The sequence below is a fragment of the Oreochromis aureus genome, linkage group 14 (genome assembly GCF_013358895.1).
Source record: "Oreochromis aureus strain Israel breed Guangdong linkage group 14, ZZ_aureus, whole genome shotgun sequence".
Classification (NCBI taxonomy): domain Eukaryota; kingdom Metazoa; phylum Chordata; class Actinopteri; order Cichliformes; family Cichlidae; genus Oreochromis; species Oreochromis aureus.
Window position 1 is genome coordinate 13,722,553 of NC_052955.1, and position 21,749 is coordinate 13,744,301.

At 43.4% G+C, this 21,749-nt stretch overlaps 1 protein-coding gene across 1 annotated transcript; it reads right to left on the reverse strand.

Annotated features, from left to right (window-relative positions):
- On the reverse strand, nucleotides 1-20,334 carry zbtb16b (zinc finger and BTB domain containing 16b). Its single transcript, XM_031759900.2, has 7 exons — nucleotides 20,210-20,334; nucleotides 17,815-19,080; nucleotides 14,486-14,583; nucleotides 12,064-12,150; nucleotides 5,484-5,654; nucleotides 4,208-4,375; nucleotides 1-3,176 (listed from the first exon to the last, which is right to left on the reverse strand). The coding sequence occupies exons 2-7, from the start codon at nucleotides 18,987-18,989 to the stop codon at nucleotides 2,947-2,949; spliced, it is 1,929 nt and encodes a 642-aa protein (XP_031615760.1). The 5' UTR covers nucleotides 18,990-19,080; nucleotides 20,210-20,334; the 3' UTR covers nucleotides 1-2,946.
- Between the last annotated feature and the right edge of the window lie 1,415 nt (nucleotides 20,335-21,749).

Consider the following 21,749-nt stretch of genomic DNA (forward strand, 5'->3'; position numbering starts at 1 on the left):
AAAGAGCAAATAGGCTGGGAACCGCTGCCAGTCAGACTTTACGAGCGCACACAGACGGCAGAAACAACAGGCAAATGAGACGTGATGCATAAAATAGTAAACTGTTTTATTCTTTTTTTAACCATGCCACTGAACACTGACGCATACAGAGTTGTGCCTGAATCCACACGGAGAAAACACTTTCACACACTGTGTTACAAAGCTGTAATGAAGAGGGATTTTACTGCACACATGGCAAGAAGAACAACCCTGATTGGATACCAGGTCGAGCTTTGATCTGGCCCTGAGGTAGACAGACATTGACATAATCTAAACAATGCTAATCACATCCTTCTAGGACACATCAAATAAAAGACAGCTGTATTATCACAACATAGAAAGATCAAAGAAAAAAAAATCCTTTTCAAACAAAAGTGCTCTATTTCTTTTGGTCCACCGAGGAAAATCCATTTATAGTGCATGTTCATGTAGAATAGATACAGTGAATGTGTTTTCATGGCACTGAGTGTTGTTGGCTACTTAAGAAGGCATTGGTAATGCCCACAGATGCCAAGATTTGCTATACACACTGTTTTCATCCAAAGATGTCAGTCCATTGTCACTTTGAAGGGAACAATTTGAGACAAGCGTGTACTTTTTTTTACATCAAAAATTGCTTGGAACTTGCATCAGAGTATCAGCCACTATCACAGTATGTTGCTTCCAGTTGCAATGTTCAGACAAAGTGGATCTACATGGCAGTCTATCTTTAATTGAGTAACAATAAACAAACACCCAGAAACAACTACCAATAGCACAGACCCATGTACTCAAGCACATCAATGCTCTACTTATAAAAGAGGCACAAGGGAGGGATCTTAATCAAATCAGAGACTTATAAAACACACACATTAAGATGTTTTCTTTTTTTCTCAAATCATACCAAATGTAAACAGATAGCAAATTACTGTAATACAAAAATACAACATGTTTAAATCTATAAGGCCCGTGTTAGGCTCACATAAGGGAATAACATACCATGACAGATTTTACATTACAGCTACACTACAACTGACAATAACCTGCTCATAGTAATTCAGTGTCAGAATTTTCTTTTTGTGTTTTGTTTAAAAAACAAACAAAAAACTACTTTTCGTGTTTTCTTCAGTTTTCTCCAAGAAAATTCTGATTCTGTGATTTTTATAAGACATCTATATATAGTTTAAGGGACAGTTCACAACAAAAAATCAGATTTTCTGGCAGTTAGTGCCACTTGTTTGTTTAGTTTTAGTGGGAGCCGCCCAGTTTGAGAAGACAACGCTGTTTGGAGATGTCGTCCTTCTCTTGAAATTCATCAAAGTAAATAGAAATCATAATCTCAATATGCAAATAAAATCAACCAAAACACAAAAAGCTCAAAATCTTTTCATATATCAACTATTCCACACGGCAATCATATCAGACGGCATCACAACAGGCTCATGCTTGTGGCTGAGCTGTAATGTTAGCTACCTGCATGCTTCTTTTGGTTAGCGATTACAGAAACTACAGAGTAAATAGTCCCTACATGAAATTGCTCACAACAGAGTTTTGGGGTCTTGTTTCTTTTAAAGTAACCGGGTCAGTCTCTGTACCATTTGATTCCATCATAATCAAGAGAAGACAAGCATCTCTATAAAAACTGGGCGACTCGCACCAGATGAATAAACAGCACTACAGACCAGAGGAAAAATACCTACATTTGATTTTTGGATAAACTGTTCCTTAAAGGATTTTTTTAATAAAAAAACTACACAGAAAGCCGTGTTGAGGCATTTTTTACACACTTTTTGACCATGTAAGTTATGATGAATTCTAAAAAAAACCCAAACGAACTGAAAACGGCTGATGGATGAATAATTTGCAGTGGATTTAAAACAGTGAAAAGTGAGGAGAGGTAGAGCTTGCTCTACTAGAAATCATCCCAAGAGACACGGACCGTCTGATGAAAACCAGCACATATTTGGTAACAAATAAACAACGTATAAATAGCACAACCTTATTACAAGAGAAACTCAAATTGTGAGTTGAGTTTATTCGCCCCCCCCCCCTGAAACAATAACACCCACTGCAAGAAAGACAAGGCAATTAAAGAGATCAAGCTTATGAGGTCAAAACGTGGCAGCCATTCAAGTAAAACATGCAGAAAATAAACAACTCAAATAAAAATCCAACAGCGGGAGAAAAAACAAAAACCCCCAAAGCAGTCACAGGAAATTAGGAGAGAAAATGTTGCAAAGTTCAGCCAATCAAGCCTTCGTGGAATTATTTTCAACATCTACTGCACAATCATAGACAATAACTCGGGTTGTCTGATGGTTTAGCAATCAGTCAAAATGCTCCTGCTACACATACAGGTCAGCAGTCACAGCCATTGTGGCATTGATTTTAACCACAGTGGATCCATTAGAGATACAGTGATTATCAAAACTTGTGTGCGAGGGAGACGGTGTGTGTCTGCATGTTTGGGCACGTCAGGGCTAAAACAGTTAAGTCATCAGGAAACTGTCAAAAATGTGATAATCGATTAATCTTGCAATATTTATTGGACTTTTTTTGGGCAAATATCTTTGAAGAATTCAGCTTGTCAACAAAATGTGACTTCTTCTGCCCTTTCTTTTTCCTTTTAGAGTAAAAATAACCTGACTGATGATGAACATTGGTTGCAGCCCTAACGTGTACGCCCATCTGTTTTCGTGCTTGCACATCTAATTGTCAGGAAAAAACAAATAAAACCAACTCAGTATCTCTTTGAGCGACATCTCTCCGTAATACACTTCCCAGTTCACCCAACAAGAATTCAAACTCTTTCAAAAACCCTTACAGAAACATTTCAAACCAGCAACACAGGTTTTCATCCAACAGTGACTGTGTGCATGTGAGTGTGTGCGAGCGCCAGTCAGACTGTGCTTGGAGTCCAAGTCCTGCTCAGACATAACAGACATACAGGTAAGTCTTTTCTATCCTCCAATCCGCCGGCACCTCCTCGGGTTTGTGGCCCTTCATGTGCTTCTGCATGGCAGCCAGGCTGGGGCAGAAGTCCTGGCAGATGGTGCACTGGTACGGAGACGCTCCGTTGTGAGTGCGCAGGTGCTTGATCATAGCCGAGTAGTCTCTTGACCGTTGGTGACAGAGCTTACACTCAAATGGCTTCTCACCTGAAAAATTCAACAATACGGCATTAACCTTGTAGACCTGCAGCCAGATGAGATGGGACTCGCCTCCTAGTTTAGGCCACTGCACTTTCAGAGGTGTGTTTGTATGTCGGTGCTCTAGGGTTAGACCTGAATTTGATATTAACATTTCAAACCCTGAGCCGTGAAATAATACTGGCAATATCTTTCTTTTTTTAATGAATTGGTTATTAAACCTTCTGATAATTTTTTTTAAAGAAATTAAATATTAATTTGCATATATTAGTTTTAATTTGTATTATATTTGCTACATCTGGTATTTTTTGTAATTTGTTGCTTAAAAATGGGTGAAGGAAAAAAAACTTACTGATAATCTAGTACTCAAAAACTCTCAAAACTCATGTATTAAATATGATACAATTGGCTTTGAAGGTTTTAAAATGAGTCTGTCAGCATCCAAAAGAAATTTTCTTTCTGTCTTAAAAGAGGGACGTGATTAATTTATGTGATTAATATAAAATCACATAAAAATAAAAAGCGGCCATTCCTTAAAGTACAAGATAACTAATGATCAAATGATTAAACTTGTTTCCTTCCTAAAAGAAATGAAATTTTGGCAGAGCACATTGTTAGCTGTAGAAGAAATGCTGTATTTTATTTATTTTTAAGGCCAAAACCTTAAATGCATTAGTCTAAATCAATACGTTCCTGCCCTTTCTATGGCAGGCATTCCCACTAAAGAGTCTTAACAGTGATTTTCCAGCATACAGATAGCAGGGCACTGTAGATTTTAGTAAGCGTGACTCATAAAGGAGTAAAATACTGCTTTTGTGGGGGACGATTTCTACACAATGAATTATACAAACGGCAGCAGCAGCAGCATGGTAAATGTCCCAATAAATGAAAATGTTGGCCCTGGTCACTGTAACACCAAGTGCAACACTGCGGTGTATCCATGTCTAGTAAGAGAGTTTTGGTGTGTCGATAATACAGGTGATTGCTGGACTTTTCTGTGGATCCACCTGAAGGACATGCGCTCCTCTCTGAGCTCTTACCTGTGTGTACGCGGTAATGTGTCTCTAGCTGGTGTTTCAGGCTGAACCTCTTCCCGCAGCCATTGCACTCGTAAGGCTTCTCTCCCGTGTGGATGCGTTTATGGCCCCTCAGCGTGCCGTCATCTCTGAAACAGCTCCCGCAGAATTCACACTCAAACGGGTGATCGCCTGAAAGCACAATCGTGTCACAACAGCGGCAGCAGCCACAACACCAACACAGCCCATTATCGTGAGAAGCATTAAAGGCTAACTTTATCCTTGGCTCGACACGGCACGCCGCATATGTAGCTGCATAGGTCAAATAGTCACAGAGGCCTTTCCACACGTGCATAGCAAACATGGGAAATGATGTTCTTTCAGACGTTGCTAATGTTATGACACGAGGACACTCCTCTTGGCTGTCGGCTAATAGCTAATAAAAGTCCTCCAGGCATGTGCTGCTCTGTTCTCTATACTGTAGTTAATCTATTTCTCTCCTAGGCTGAGGGTTTGACTCATCTCCAATGACCTATGTGCCTCATTATCTCAGTGTCCACAGCAACAGCCAAGTCAGAGGATACATTGCTCTCCTCATTACAGGCCGATTCTCCCCAATCCCCCACCCCACTGTGGAGCAGATGACATTTACAAAATGTTACTTCCAAGCAGAATGGCATACAAACAAGATACGCTGCCATGGCCAAAACTCCCTTCACTTCTGTCTCTTCACATCAATTATGTATTTCTCCTGTCTAGACATCAAGCCGTCCTGACAGCTGGGAGTGTTATTTAAGGTAAAAGAAGAAAGGGGGACATCTTTTCAGTAAATATCTCTCCGTCTCCTGCGGCACTAAGACTCACCCTTGGTAGAACACACAGACAAGTCATTTCCATTTGCTTTTCCTTCAATATTTATTTGGGTTTCCTCTATCATTTTGGGTGAACCACACTAGAACTGACAGCCGTGAATTGCAGAGGCCCGAAGGCTGTCTAAGAACCCAAAATATAAACAGGATGAAATTGCCCAAAATATGCACCGGCCATAACGGTACAGTGCTGTCATCGCCGAGGTGAGTCATCTTATAGAGAGGGAAGGAGGGTGGGAGAGGATGCATGCAAACTGACTAAAACCTTAAAGCCAATAACCCCAGGAAATTAACCCATATACCAAAATAAATACAGCTGTCTCTCGTCTCCTCCTTAACGTATGCATGTGCCTGACACCGACATGTTCGCGTTTTATGACGGCAGCTGACACTGTGAATAATGAGGATAGTACAAATGATCCGTCTCTTACCCGTGTGTGAGCGCAAGTGCCTTTTGAGGGTAGTGTGGCTGGGAAAGGGGCGCTCGCAGTGGCTACAGATGTAGCTGTGCATGCCTGCATGGGCCTCCATGTGCTGCTGCAGGGCCTTCTGGGTCTGGAAGCGCTTTGCACACAGCAGACAGAACACCGCCATGTCAGTCCCTGGAGAACGCGCAAGACACAGACGCACAGTTATTTCAGTACCATACACAGACAGGGCCTTAAGTGGGGAAACTGGGTCACTTCAACTTTGTGTGAGTCCTCTGAGGGAAAAGCTTCTTTCAAAGAGCAAGTGCCTCTACCTAAACTAACTCCCCTAAAAGCCCAGAGGCACTTTCAGCTGTGAGTCTTTATACGTTCTATTTTAAACCATGAAAGTCATTGTTTTCTTTAAGAATTTCCCACACAATGCAGAGCATGCCAATCACACAATCAATGGCTCCTTCCTGGTGTGTTAGATGTGTAATTATTCTCTTCATTCCCCATCAGGAGTCAGCTACAGCCTGTGAAGTCCTCTGTCTCTGTGCTCAAAGAGCAGCTGATAGTAGCTCCACCCTAAATGATGCCTACACTATGCGCTCTGTGCAGAATGTTAAGTAGTGATATCAAGCCATTAAAGGCAGGACTGCAGGAAAAAACACAATCCAGTTTAATCCTGTGTGTGACCTGGCATCTCTTTGGGGCTGCTTTCCTGTTGCACAGAGTGTGGAGAGGAATACAGATAGGGAGTCGCTGGCAGGCTAGTTTAAGTCAAAATGGCTATGTGAAGAAGATCCATTGGCTGTCATACAGTCAACATTTGATCTACAGGATGTGTACGCCAGCACGCTCCATTGTGACATTCACACTGATGCAAAATTCATATGTGCACCGGTGAGGGACTGGTTAATCAGTGGCATCGGACGTAATGTGCATGTCCTGGAGAGTGAGGCTTTAATGTGAGATTATGAGGTCCTTATTTCTCTGTCTGCACAGGTTGCAGATCATTTACAATGCTAGCAGGTCCCATTGCTCCTGACTCAGATTCAATCAGACATCTCCAGCGGAGGATCATTAGTAAACAGAGGACTGTGCCAGCACTTCATTGGAATTCAAGTGGGGTTGCTGTGTCGCATTTAAAATGCAGTCTGATGAGGTCCACTAAATCAAATCATTTGTTACTGTTATTGAAGTGCCTTGAGGCAACTGGCAATTAAATTGGAATTAACGCAGGGAAAGGGATACAGCACACTCATACTAAGAGGGAAGAGTGTCAGACACTTGCTTTAGGTTCAATCAAGTTAAAGACAAGCCTGTTCAAAGGAGAAAGAAAAAGAAACAAATCAAGCATATTCACATTTTTTCAGGGATAAATCAAAAACGTTGGCTGAGTATTGTTTGCTCATCCGCTGTATCACAGTTTGCTCAAACAATGAAAGACACTTTAACATTTCATGGATGACTGCAGTTTAGCTTAAATAAAGAAAGCCTCAGCTTCCTGGTTTTTTTTTTCTCTCTCTCTCAAATGTTCTGAAATTTCACCCCAAAACAAAACTTAATAGAACCGATCGTTCATAATCATTAACGGAAATAAGACGAGATGAAAGGCATTCCCCGATCTTAAACGTCCTGCAGGGAGCCGATCTGATGGAATGAGCTGCACCTGTTCAGAGGCTTTAGCCTGTGCTCTTTTCCACAAAGGGCACACAATGAGGTTCAGGCCCTCATTGACCAAGCCCATTAGTCATAGGCTCCTCATGCAACTCCTACAATCCCTGTCTTTATGTTGTCGCCTAATGACCAAGGCCCTTTCTCACACATGGATCACAATATTTTAGTTGTAGACAAAAGACCCTCCAGTCTCAATGCCCCTGCGCCCTCCCCACTCCCCTTATCCGCTGACCATACAGGAAATCCTTTCACTGGCTAACCAGCTTCACTTTCTCCCTGAGTCATACCTAACGAATGCTGCTTTTGCTCTGCGCTGTGTAACAGTATAGTCTGGATAATGATCTATCCAAAATGGTTAAAAACACTTAAGAAGCAGAAAATGCAGTCTCTGAATGACCCCGAGATGTGAAGCCTTCCTCCACTTTAACCAGCTAGCAGTAAATTCTTTCAACCAGCAGGGGGAGCGCTTTCTGTTCCAATGTGTCCGCGTTACTGTAGCTGCAGGCAGAGCAGAGCCCTCAACCAACTGAGCAGCATATTATCCACCTTGTAGATACTTCAAAGCTACTTTAATTATCCTCCCTCTACTCTCTCGTTATTAACCGTCATATATTTTAAACGCCTGTTTCGGTGCAGCTTGCATATTTTCCTTTTTTCCCCACCCCTGTCTGCTCCAGAAGTTTTACATCCTAGTTTCTCTGTGGAGGTAAACCGTGACTCCCTGACACACTCGCAGACACTCACAGATGTACATCCTGATCTTTCTGTCACCGACAATACTGAAACTTGAGAAAAGGAATATGACAACTCTTCTGTCACAAGAATCTCAACCCTTGATCTCGGGCTGACACGCAGTGACAACAGCTCAGCAGTCGTTTTCGGTTTTATTCTGCGCAAGCGACGCTGAAAATAAAAATACCAAATAATGTCTTGAAGTGTAAACAAAAACCTTTGGAGGCGAGGAAGTGTTTGTATGCGTTAGTGGTGGCATTTTGCCTCACTGCGCTCTGTTAACTTTTGAAACGAAAAAGGTTTTGCGGTCGTAGAGTTTTCCAGTAAGCTTTGGTAATAAATGCAGGGGAGATTCTTTATGAGAGAATAAGCCCTAAAGTTCGCCGTCACTGCCCCCTGCTTTCTCACCCTTAACCAGACAATGGGTTTGGACTTTAGGCTTTAAGGCACAGGATGACCCCCTGACCTATGGCCCTCAATGGGCTAAAGACCACGTAATCAATAGCATTTCTCAAAGGCTGGAGCGTTGACTGAGCATTGTGTTTAGTGGGCGGGAGCTTTAACAGTGGGAATAATGATTTACTTTTAAGCAATTCTGCTACGAGGCAGAAAATCTAAACATTTACTGTGTGCGTTATGTGACTAAGCTGCTCATCTAATGCACAATTAGGTTAGTAATTGAGGACAGTTTGGGGTTGTTATGCGATTTCAGCATATCTCCATGAAGCCGATGTGTATGCTCGTGTGATTTAACATAGTCTGCCTTCATGCATCTGCCACTTATTCAGTCCAACTGAGGTGGGAGCCAGCCACTCTCTCACGCTGCCTAAGAAACAAAACCATGTGTCTAGGCAACCAGATAGGATCATGGTCCTTGTTGGGGTGAAGTGTTCAAGCTAATCCCTTCATTCACAAATAAGCGCAGCCTGTTTCTTTTCAAGCAGCAAACAAAAGTTTTCCCACCCTGAGATTCTGGGAGTAAACCCACGGCAAATTGGACAAGAGATTGTATCAGTGATGACCGCAAAGCTGTATAATTTCTTCTGTGTTAATCTTAACTTCAGTGTCCTGAGCCTACAGATTACACTGGTCGAACCGTGAAAAATGTCCTTTCTCTGTTTGCTGAAATATGCCGTAGACTTCATTTTAACAGCATCGGTCACAAATAACCGGCATTATTTTAATAGACGCTTTCAGAATTCGATCCATTAAGGCATTTGTTTCGGCAAATTGTGAATGACAGCCGAGTCAGAGCTGAACAAATCACCTGCTGCTATCAAAACAACAGCAGATTTCACAGTTTACAATATTAACATCAATGCTGTTCACGTCCACTAGTATGCAGTGTAAAGGCACTTTCAACTACGTCCTCGGGCCCTGCTCGCCGTCTGCCGGCACACTGCTATCACCCTGTTAAACATACACAGCCAGGCGGGCTATGTGCTGGACCTCACATGACCCTGTGCGTTCAGGCTACTGTACGTGTTCATGCGGACAGCTCCATGTAGAGCAACAGTACAGTACCTTAAACAACCCCGGGCCCTCATCAGTAGACTGCTAATCTACCCGAGTGAGGAACAACCGACTCAATAATTAATGCAACAAGAGATACGTTGCTCGTGTTTAACCACCATTCCACGGACCGGTTCATTGAGGTCACACACTGATTCATTCGCCTCTGTTCCTAGAACGTTTGCTATATTATCTATAGCTACTGTATTTCACTTTACATGAAATGGCAGGGCAGCTCGGGGCGTTTTTTTTTTGTGTGTGTGTGTGTGTGTGGTAACAGTCAGGGAAAATAAATACTGGGGGGGGGACATAATGGCCAAACAGAGCGCAGTTCAGTTCAGTTTAAGGCTTATGCGAATTACAACTGGGTATTAACAGGAGGGTGCAGTATGATGACGGACACGCAATTAGGCGAGCTAAAAGGTCTGCATTAAGAGGGATGCATTAGAAAGCCTGGGCTGTATCTGAACAGACTACAGGACTGTTTAATTAGGGTTTGGACAGAAGGTAATATTATTCACTTGATGAAGCAGCCTGTAATGTGTGGAAACAGTGCAGCTGCTGTGAGTACACAAAGACAGCACTCTTATGGCCTTTTTTCTGTAGGCAAGGCAAGGTGGCAAAATGGTCAGCCAGCACAGTTTGAAGGACATACAGTCGATTTCTGTGCATGGTGGAGATAAGCTATGAGTCTTGGGTTTTCCAAAATGGAAAGCTAGGTGCCCCAGAGCCCTTACTTGCCATGATGAAACAAACCCCTTTGTTGTGAGAGCAATTCGGAGACAGATCCATTCTTTTATTTTGGGCACTGACAAGTAGGTCAGAGGAGACTATGACAGTGCTGTGGTGAGGAGTAAACAGCAGCACATGATGTTGTTTTCCTCCGTGTCCTGGCATCCAACACCAGCAGCAATCCTCCTGCCCTCAGGAAGTCCTCACATACCCCCTACCCCCTTCCCTTCTCACAGTTCAACCCACCCCTAACCCTCTCCACCACAACCCCCTGCTCTCTTTGATCTCTAACTTCAGCAACCCAGGGCCATTCACCTCTGACATATAAAAGTGGCTAAAGACTTTCACTGTAAACTAGTCTTGCGGCCAAATCAGCCAAATTGCCACAGAGTAAGGTCTCCCAAAAGCAGAATTATTTACCCTCTGGAGAAGAGGTGGACGGCAGTGCTGCAGCTGCTGAGGTCTGACAAGTGTTAATCTGCTAAGAGGAAACTCATTTGGCTAACTGGTTATGCCACATGGCAAATTAAAGCAGAGGCTGCACGCTCGGCACTGTGTCTCTATCTTTTTTGTTTTGTTTTGGGGGGTTTTTTTTAGAAGAAGAAGAAATAAAAACCAGGTGATTTACAAAATGCGAGTCTCTGCAGTGATTTGGAAAATTTCCTTGCATAACCTCGGCACAACTGATTGAATTACCTGTAGCTCATGACGAATGCCACAATAAGAGTCAGTAAAAAGGGTCATGCGTCACAGCGGACCAAGCTGAGATCATGACAAAATAAGAGAGTAATGCCCTCCTGCACCCTGCTCTGGATACAGTGCCAAGCTGAAACCGAGCTCTGGATGTTTACAACTCAGGGAGATGAGGGTAGAAACTTCTGGGCATCGTTAACACCCCTCCATGTCCACATCCATTAACTATTCATACTCTGTGTGCCACCTGGAGTTACAGTTACGTGCCAGTGCTCCTGAGAGGGTTATCACCTTTCTCTGACAGTAGCAGAAAAGGTGTGGATTCGGACACTGTCAGGGATACATGTATGTGCCATCTGACAACAAAACTGTTGGGCAATAAAGTCGAATTTAGGCGGATGGAAAAATGATGCATTCATTACCGACAACCGATAAACCTTTTAGAACTGTCTTAATCAAAAAGAAAAATACCAATTTACTAAGAAAAGTACTGCACTTAGACAACATCTGGTTTATCTCTCGCTTGATTTTTACTGCGTTTTATTTAATCAGTTGGACACTTGTGTTGTTTGTCATTTTTATCTCCTCCTTTTTCCTTTTTTCCCCCCTCTGTGAAGCACTTTCTAACGTTGATAACGACTTCGGCTCCCCGGGCATGTTTTTCCAAACTACGAGAGTCCAGATTGCAAATCACCATCCAGGTTTGTGCAGCCAGTCAGCCAGAAATATAACTATTTAAAAAAATACTTTGACTCATCTTGGTGCCAAATGTTAATGCCAGACACTCGCTGAACAAGAAGAGTATGTAATGCAAACATTTTGCCTGGTTTGAGATCACTGAAAAATCACAAAAAGGTGTCTGGCCTGCTGTTGAGTGTGTGGGCGTGAGGTAAATAATTTCACAGCCGCTGTCATGAGGGAGGTGAGGATAGTATGTCTGTGAAACTGTAATGCTGGTGCTGTAAAGCTACTGCTGTGGCAAAGTGGCATGCAGTGGGTCTGGATGCCAGGAGATATTAGTGGGTGATATGTGAGAGGGCCTCCCACCTCCCTGTTGATAAATTATGGAGCATCATGACAGGAACAGTTTAACCCAGCCAGCATGACAAGCCAGTTTAGACCATGATCACGAGTCCCGTAGTCACGGCTTACTCAACAGCTCAATGCATGCTGTCCAGGTTAAACATTGTGTGTGCGTGCGTGTGTGCATGCGTGCGCGTTGAGAAAGCATGCACACATGTTTGTAAAGTACCTGTGTGTGTTTGCCTGTGGGCTTCCAGAGCATCCTCTGAGGAGAATGTCGCTCCGCACTGATCACACACGAGCGCCTCTGCAGGAGCTGTAGACAAAATCAAATTCAAAAGAGCGTATTTTGATCAGACCTGAACACAAACATGTGTTTGTAATTGCAGACTAAGTCAGTTAATTTCACATTTAAAGAGGACTTTGGAGAAAAGCAACGAGAGGGGGGGAACAAAGAGACGCTGTTTGAAAAGTCAGCAAAGAGCCTTGTTTGTCACACACTTGTGCTTTTCAGGTGTTAACACAAGGAAGCAAATGCGCGGAGTACAATGGAGCAGTGGAAAGCGCCGTAAAAACACAACTGGGGACAAACAAAAGCACCAGACAGGGTGCAATGGCCCTTCTTCTCGAAAAAAAGAAAAAGAAAAAAAAGAGCAGAGCTGAAGAGTTTTATTTACCGTGCCCTGTTATCAGTCTCTGAACAGTGAGCAGACTGTATGCCTGAGAGGCCACAGAAGGACTGGGTGTTCTCTCTACAGCAGACGCTTCCCGCCTGCGGCACATCCCTTTATCAAAAAAAACACTTCAGAGTCAACACCCCGAATCCCACCGCATACACTGTAACTACAGTTCCCAGTTCACCTTTGGAATGCCCTTGTCTATTCTGATGAAGACATGAGAGAGACAAGTATGCACGCTGCCAGCAGAAACGTTCAATCCTTGTTCTGCACTCACCTCACACCTGCACAGACAGACAAATAAGACAGATATGCACATACGCACACATGCACACGCTCGCTCTTTCTCTTTCTCTCACACACAGCTGTTTGGATGTGGGTTGGCTCTCACAGAGATGTAAATCGGTTGCAGATCCATACTGGCCCAGGGCTCATTCACTGATCTATTTTCTGCTCAGCTGGCTTTAAATGAAGTTAAAATGACTCATTAAAACACCCACAAGCTTTGGGAACTCTGAGCGCTACAGCCTAAATGTGGTCCTCTTTCAACTCTTACGATGCCACTATACAGAGACACTCTGCCACTGTTCCCAGTGCTGCACACAAATACCAAAAAAAAAAAGAGAGCCCCAATCTGTTCATTTCTAAAAACAACAATTTTTGAAAACAAACTGTTACTGTTTTGGAATAGTGCGTTTTGTTACACGGCATAAAAATAAAACTTGCTTGAGAGTAGTGTTGTTTAGTAGTAACACTAAAGCAGCATTTGCGATCCTGATGTTGTGTGACGCTGTCCAGTGTGGTGTGTTGTGTTGTGTGAGATTGTGTGATAAGGGAAGAAGAGAACATAGTGCATTGTCTTGTGCAGTCAAAGGCACGGAGTGTGCTCTCATCCATAAACCATCAAACTGTCTCCAGACGCGGCTGCAATCGTCCTCCATCAAAACACTTTGTCTGGCATACCAAAATAAGAGCCAGCATCGAGCTGAATACCAAATCAGCCCATTAGAGCAGTGGAGCACTCGCTCCTTAGCAACCAGCGGGATCTAAGGCTGCTATACCGAAATACACAGTGACAAAGAAATGAGATCCACATCTCTCTCTCTTTTTTTTTTTTCTGTAGTATTATAGGTTGACACATTGGGATGGGGAGAGTTTATGCAAAAAATTCAAATTAGGTTAAAGGTGCTGCTGTTACGGATGTCGCTGCGAATTGAAAATCAAAGCGCGTTGTGGTGGTCGGGGTAATGCAAGACAATATGTGTGTTTAGGGTTATCCAGAGGGTATAAAAGAGGAGGAACAAAAAAAGGGAGGGGGATCAGGTGAAGTTTAAAGAAGCAGATTCTTTCTCTCATCCGTCAGCAGGATGTCATTCCAAAACAATCCTCATAGAGCAGGCGGAGAGGACAGGGACTTTGCCTTGTCTGTACACATATTCCAACTGAGGTTTCTGTTTTAGTTTCATTTTTAGTCCCTGATCCCCCCCCCCCCCCCAAACTCCCCGCCCCTCCTCTCTCTCTATTTTGGATAAAGTAGCTGGGAGAGCAGTCAGGTCTGATTAAGTCTGCATTTGGGTACAGTGTGTTCCTGGACACACATCTGCGAGCGAGCCATCACACACGCTTCGGAACACTGGCAGAACACCCAGGCCTGCCGGCAGCTGATGATGTCATCACTCAGAAGGGGCAGAGCTGGCGAGCTGCCAGAGTCTCCGAAAAAACACAGAAACGATTCAAACTGAGAGAGACTAGAGAGGGAGACGGAGAGAAGAGAGGGAGGGAGACGTGCATAGACCTAAGCATGGAAAAGAAAGCATGATCCAAGTATTCGGAGCAGCACTAACCGGCATGGGGAGGGGTGGGGGGTGGGGGGTTGTAGCATGAACAGGTGCATTTGAAAAGCTGCACTACTGTATCAAGAGGGTTGATCAGCTCTGAATGCTCTGAGATGAGAGTGTGAGAGTTACTAAGTACCTGTGTGAGACAGCATGTGCATCCTGAGCCGCATGCTGTCCTGGAAGTGTTTGCCACAGTATTCACAGCCATTGCCCTTCTCCTCATTATGGAGCCTCCTGTGGAAAGACAAACACTAATGTGAGCGTGTTAACGGGTACAAGAAACGGAGCGAGAATGCACTTTTGATAAAGCAAAAAAGCCGCAGATTCGAGACACTTTTATTAAGGTCTCCCAAACCTAGAAGCATCATTGTAACAAGAGGAGCATGTTTTAATTCCGGCAAGAATCCCTCGCTGAATGCAGCATCATTAGCGTAAGAGGCCCTTGGAGTTGTGAATCACAACGCATGAACGCTAAAAGAACACAGACAATAGGATATCTGGCTAATTTCAGAGCGCAAACATACGCGTGCCTCCACCCGCCAGCACTGCAAGACACTGGGCACACACGCAAACCCACTCAGACTAAGGCGCGCGCACACACACACAGACGCAGACAGAGCACATGCACTCAAACTCGCATCCCGACATAATATGCACACGCATACACTCCTCCTGTAACTGCAATGAAAAGGAGAAAAGAAGATGATTCGCTAAAGCTCCGCCGGCAGCAAAACCTATCATATCATATCACACACATCCAAGCATGCAAGGCATCTGTACTGTTATCCTTGGATCACCCCGCCAACAGCAGAGCAAATGGCCTAAAAAGTCTGTGGTTAAACACACACTGTGGTCATAATAAATGAGACTTAAGATGTCATTTAATTTAGATGAAATCAACATTAATGCCGTCAGGAACAAAAAGGAATCCTTTTAGAGCTGCAGGCCCAGAAATACTCCATGTAGTTTCAAATCTGACCAGCTTCTGTTCATACTAGATTCCTTTAGATTGTATTTAGGACATCCTGGTGCTCAAGCAGTCTGAGATATATGCAGTTATATTACAATCTTTGATTTTTGGCAGATGCTTCCTAATATTTGTTAATATGCTTTAAAAAAAGATGTTTGAGGTAGTTTAGAAAAAGTGTCCAATACAATTGCTTACAGCGAGGTCTGCAGCACATGTTGCAGAGTAGCATCAGTGGTTTTCATATTAAATAGAGAGAAGTACATTAATAGAAAAATATCTTCCAATTCAAAATAACTGGCATTCTGCATTTATAATAGGAAGTATAATATTATTTTAAGTTCCAATCGCATTTGAAACTAACTTCACTCACTGTGCATCAATATGTAGCTGACATTTTTGTCATTTAGTTGCATAGATGACCCCTTAATTACAGAGGTGGGTAATTAATTTTCCCAAGGGGCCACACAAGAATCTCTTTAAAAGCTTATTGGTGCGGCCCTCCACAGCAGTCCCATTTTTTTGTGTGGCTCCTGCACTTCTGCATATGTCATATGCCAATCATCAGCGTTCTGCATTCCCACTGGTCGTCACTTTAATCACTCGCTTCAAAGCTGAACTCACTTTAGCTTGGCACCCGCCCACTTCGCATCACTATTAGCTTTTTCAGCTGTCACTGCTACGAGTCGCCGACATTCACTGACTGGGTTTGAAATACTTGGAAGACCAAATTACAAGACTTTAAAAAAATGATTTTGTGACTTTTTAGTTTATTCGTTGTTATGTTTTAAATCATACCATATATGGTTAAATGTCAATATCAGCTTCTGCCCTAAAAGAATAAGTAACTGTTGGGCTCCAAATGCAATGAAAGGGGTGGACTTTGTGTCCTGCTGGTCTGGGAGTGGGGGTGGGGGGTCAGGGGTTAAAGGCACTGACCGTGTAATCATAATGTTTTAAAGTCTGTGTCCAGCTGCGAACAACTGTTGCGTTTGATTTTGAATTCATTCCACATCTTCCTGCCCTCATTTCACTGTCATTGAAACAAAACCAATAAATTATTTGAAGTTAATTAATTTTGGAATATTGAAAAGAGGAGCTGTCCTCAAACATGCAAAACAGGCTTTTAATTTGATTTTAGCGGCTGTTTAGTAACCTTGAAAAGTTACTGGAACACTGAACTGTTCATTTTATAATTTCAGCCTCAAGGCTGCTGATTTTTTTTTAATGGTATATATTTCCCAATTGTTTATTTATTTTAATCATTCAAACCAAATTGATTTCTTTTTCTGAAGTGTTTCATACTAAAACTGTGCCAGGAGATGCCTCCTGAACAACACCAGAAAATGTCAATCTGCAGGCCAGGTGTATGCTCAGTGACCTGGTTACAGACCTACAGCAACTTCATTACATCCTCAAGCAGTGCCACCACCGCAGCTCCTTGAACCTGCGGACATGAGCCTGTCTCCGTGAGTAAGCTGTGCGCATCACTAAATATCCCACAGGATGCATCGTTTCAACAGAGTTCTGGAGTGAGGCTGAAATGTCAGCCACGGGCATGAACAGGGAAACACTGCGATCCTAATCATGGGTTAGCTGCACATTAGGACTGCAAACTGTCTTGTTTCTACCGACTGATGATGAATCAAACGCTGACGAGCATGCACAATTGGAAGCATCTGCAATCAAGTTAATGAGAGCTGTCATCGATCTGGTTAATTTTTTGTGTACAATGACAAAAGGACAAGCTAATAACTGGGGTAAAAATAAACAAGAACAATAAAAAAAACAACAACAAAACAACAGAGCCGAGTCGTGAAGCAGGAGTTATCCATCATGTTGCTGAAGCGTCCAGCCCGGTCCCTGCTGAGAGGATCCTGTCTGCTGATGCAAAGGAATGCATATCAAATAGCCTGGGAGACAGACTGTTGTGTGAAGCGCACTTCTGCACAGATAATCAAACAGAATTTAGAAAATGAGGCTTTGTAAATGACAGCATTTTGCGACACCAAGGCCTCTTTATATCAAACCCCTCACAGAGACCCGATTCAAAAGTTGCCGACACGTCTCACTGTTAAGACACGAGCGCAGGTGTCCCTGAGAATAAATGAACAAATTCTCCGATGCTGTTTCAAGCTTTTGACTCACATTATATTCACTGAGAGAGGGGGAAAAAATCTCGAAGACGTAGAAAGGTTAAATTTAAGAGACACGTGTCTAGCATAATCATTCATTATCACAATAAGCACAGATCCACCTGCACGCCCGTCTCCTCCATCTTTTATTAAAGGTAACGCACGACTGTCAGTGAAAATGTTGAGCCGCAGGAGAGTGTAGCAGTGTTTCTTCAGCACATAATACAACAAAATATTTTGTGACTATTAGCTATTGAGCCTGGCGTTTTTAAAATATATTATTTCATTTTACATTAGTTAAAACAAGCCAGATTAAAAATAAACAGCACAAATTGGTGTTAATGGTTGTTTTGTGCGTGTTACCTGTGCTGCTCCGCGGCCTGCCGGCTATGCAGCTGGAGCCCACATTCGCCACAACACTGCTGGCCTTGAGCTGGGGCCTCGTGCCTCATCCCTGCTGCAAACTGGCCAAGCCTGCTCAGGAGCTCCCTGTGCAGCAAACCTTGGTGCAGCAGGCCGCTGTAGGTTCTCGGGTCTAGTGGCACACCCAGGGTTGGGGCCACAGAAACAGACACTGGCATGCCCTCCCCTGTGTGGTTGGATGGCACAGAGTATATGGAGGCCAGGTGTTTCTCAGAGATCCCGGGAAAACAGTCAAGAGTGTTTCCTGCCATTTGTCCTCCATCCTCGGGGCCTGTGTGCAGCTCTCGAGCACTGGTGATGACGCTACCTCTCAGGGGCGTCCCCGGGCCTTCGTCTCTAGGCTGGTCTGACATGCAGCTTCCCTCCCCTGCACTGGAGGATCTGCCCTCGTAGCTGTTGGCATCGTCCACCTGCATGCGCTCTGATTTTATACTTCTGGGAGGTTCGTGAGATGAATCCTGGGCTAACTCTACACCGCTGTGCTGAGCCTTCTGGGAGTTCTCCATGTCTACCACTGTGTCCTGCTTGGGGCTCGATTCAGGAGCTGCTTCAGGCTCTGGGCCAGGAGAGCTCCTCTCAGTCATGTGGTACAGTGCCAGGTGGTGTAGAGCTGTGGGACTGGTGTGGTTGGGTCCATCCTGTATGGAATGCTTCTTGGACATCAGCATTTGCCTCCAGTGCCTGGCCCGGCCATGGTCACTGTGATCTCCGGAGCTGTGATTCCTGACGGCCACTTCCTCACTCTCCTCTGCCTGGATGGTCTCCAGCACCTTCAGGCACTGCTCCTCCAGGTACTCGATCTCCAGAATCTCTGCAGCATACAGCAAGTCGTCCAAGTCCTCAGCTGTGGCCTGGAGCGAGGCGGTGTAGGCGTACTCTAGGATCTGCTGAAAAGTCTTGGGGGACAGGAAGTCCAGGGCGTAGCGCAGGCTGCTGCGGTGGAACAAGATCTCGAACATTTTGCTAGTGCAGGCCAGGACGGTGCGGTGCGCTGGAAACTCTTGGCCATCCACTGTGATAATGACATCACACAGGGTGCCGGTCAGACGCATCTGATTAGCCCGCTGCAGGAGCGTGCTGGAGTGAGTGGGATTGTGGAGTTGAAGAACACCCATGTTTGTCAGACCCCTATCCACTCGGACCTTTGCTGAGCCCACGCATGAGGTGTGGCTGTCCTGCCTGCTTTGCTTTCAGTTCGCTGTAGGTCTGCGTTTTGGGGTGGAAGAATGAAGATGGAAGACTATTAGAGCCCATTTCATGTACAGTGTGATGCAAAAGGCAGATGATTATACTCCAGGAAACACACCAGTTAAAAGCAACTTAAAATGATATTAATGAATATTATATAAAGTGAAAAGCAAACCCTCGACCCCCCTATGTGATTTCTTTAAATATTTTATTTGATGCACCCTACATGCATTTAAAAAATACCAAAGGGAGACAACAGGTCGATGAGCGCAAAGCAACAGTTTCCACTGCAGGTGATTAGTCTGAGGTCTCACTGAGAGCGGTCACGTCGCTGTAATAACGTCTGCATACTGAGAGGTGACGGTTCAATTTATCAAGCTCCTCACACATTCATCCATTCCTTCAACAGGTAGGCCTGCTATTAACAAAGCCCTTCAAGGGTTGATTAGTTCATTTAGGCGGCGCACGTTCATGATTAGATGTGTTACAATTAAGCGCTCTGCTTAAAAAAAAGAAAGAAAGAAAGAAAAGAAAAACAAAAACCTGAGTAAGTTACCAAACTGGCAAAGCACGAAAATAAAGCGCAATCCGCGCATGCATGGATTTTTTTTCTATACATCCAAACGGCTGAATGAGTGTCTGTATAATCCCTGTTTGATGTTTTGTGTAGTCGGACCACTCAACGGCACCTCGAGTGATGCTGACGGGCTGCATCCTCAACTAACCGCAACATCAGAGCGCATCAGGTGCAGACGCACAAATCCACCTGATTATCCAAACACATTGCGAGAAATTAACCCTCCCTGCGCGCTTTTCATTTCAGGGGACGCGACGGGTTCGAAAATAAAAGACCCAATTAGTCTAAAATAGTCCAGAGTGCATCACAGTGGAGTGAACAGCGTGCGATACAGTCTGAGCTCATTCAAGTTTGGAAAATCCTAAAGCAGTGCGCGGACTAAACTTAAGTGGATTTCCACATGGTTGCGGCGAATCGAAATTATATCAAGGAGCCACAAAGCTGGCATTATTGTTCAGTGTTAATAATTAAGATGAGGAGGTCTCAAAAGTAGTTCATCGGAGCTGAATCACCTGACAGAAATCAACAGTGGAAAGAATAAAGAGTGGCGGCTGTCAGAGCTGTTCTTACCTCCGTCTCCTAATGTCCTCCGCTGATTATCCAGGCAGTATCATGCTTACACATTTCACAGTACCCGCTCCAAACTCAGTCCTGCTCTAAGTAAGCAAATCATCACCCAGCCACGACAGTCAAACCAGCAGGGGGAAAGCGAGACTGCCGAGAAGAATTTTCAAAATAAAACGACGGCCAGAGCGATGTGATTAATAACTGTTGATCTGACTATTGTTATTATCAGGTTATAATTACAACAGTAGTGACTGTGTGACGTTTATACATTGTTTCCAACATGCTGTAACTAACTTAAGAAATAAATTGTTTTAAGAACCAACACTATGATCGCAGTAAGCGGGACAAAGTTATCTGAATGCGTGTAGAAAGCACTTAGTGTGAGTTAAAATCGTTAGTATTCATGTCTTTGTAGATCGTTGCAGAATGACACTCCTGGAAAAACGGCACTAAATGAAGGAAATTATAAAGGTTAGTTTCATTTGATTATATCACAAATATTCTGTGCATTTATTCCTAAATACTGACACATACATCAACATATTTTGATCAGTATTAGATGATTTAGCCTATTTTACTCAAATTCCTGGGTTTAACTCTAAGCCTTCACGTGGAAACAAAGGTAGACACTGAGTAATGGTTACACTTATGTATATCAGCGCTTTATGCAGATAATCCAAATATTTTGTAACAAACTTAGAGAATATAATTTTATATTTGAAGACAAAGAAAGAATGCGATTCTTATATGGAGGCTTTGCTTCTTCTTCGTTTTTTTGCCAGCCACAAGGTTACTTTACCCAACTTGTAAACCGGTGTACTTTAGTTTTTAGTATTTCAGTAAATGAAATGGAAAAACTGGCCTGCAAATATGCTCTTGTGTTTAGGCCACTGAATCTGTTGCATCCTGGTGATTTAGTGCTTTAAGATATGCAACGTGTTTCCCCAGCGCTCCTAGTTTGCATCTGACTGAGGAGTTTTGATTAAGTCATCCTTTACCCTCCTTTTGTGCTTTTCCTGTGCATCTCTCTCTTTTAAAGGTAAAATATGAGACAACGATAGATGGGGGTAAAAAATCCATCCAATGCCTATTATTAAACCCGATTCTTTTATTCCCTGTACTGAACAGAGTATCCCAGAGTAACTGTGTATCCCATTAGCCAATTAATCAATGATTTTACCTTGGAAGTCTCAGAAATATCTGGACTTCTATACATTTGAGTTGGAAAAGCCATTCTATTTACGGCCCTGCATATATATACCTCCTAATTTACATATATTAACATATGATTTTATTCACCTGGACCAGCTGCAACTTTTAAATGGTCCTGCTGGTGGCTTACACAAATGCAGATGACGTAGATTACAGGTTAAATGAACGGAATCTTTATTGGCCAGCGGCACTGGAAATAATGTAAGTTTGAAAGTATGTCAGCTTGTGGCATGAATAAAGAAATGGGTTACTTCATACACGGTGAGAAGTAAACGGTGTGTCTTTGCCGTATGCACAGCTTGATTAAAATATCTGTTTGACAGCAGGTTGA

Excerpts from the sequence above, each read along its gene's own strand:
- zbtb16b (XM_031759900.2), bottom strand. The coding sequence starts at position 18,989 with ATGGGTGTTCTTCAACTCCACAATCCCACTCACTCCAGCACGCTCCTG. Across the intron at positions 5,655-12,063 it reads CCACAGGCAAACACACACAG|GGACTGACATGGCGGTGTTC; the intron begins GTACTTTACAAA and ends CGCGTTCTCCAG. Across the intron at positions 3,177-4,207 it reads ACATTACCGCGTACACACAG|GTGAGAAGCCATTTGAGTGT; the intron begins GTAAGAGCTCAG and ends TGAATTTTTCAG.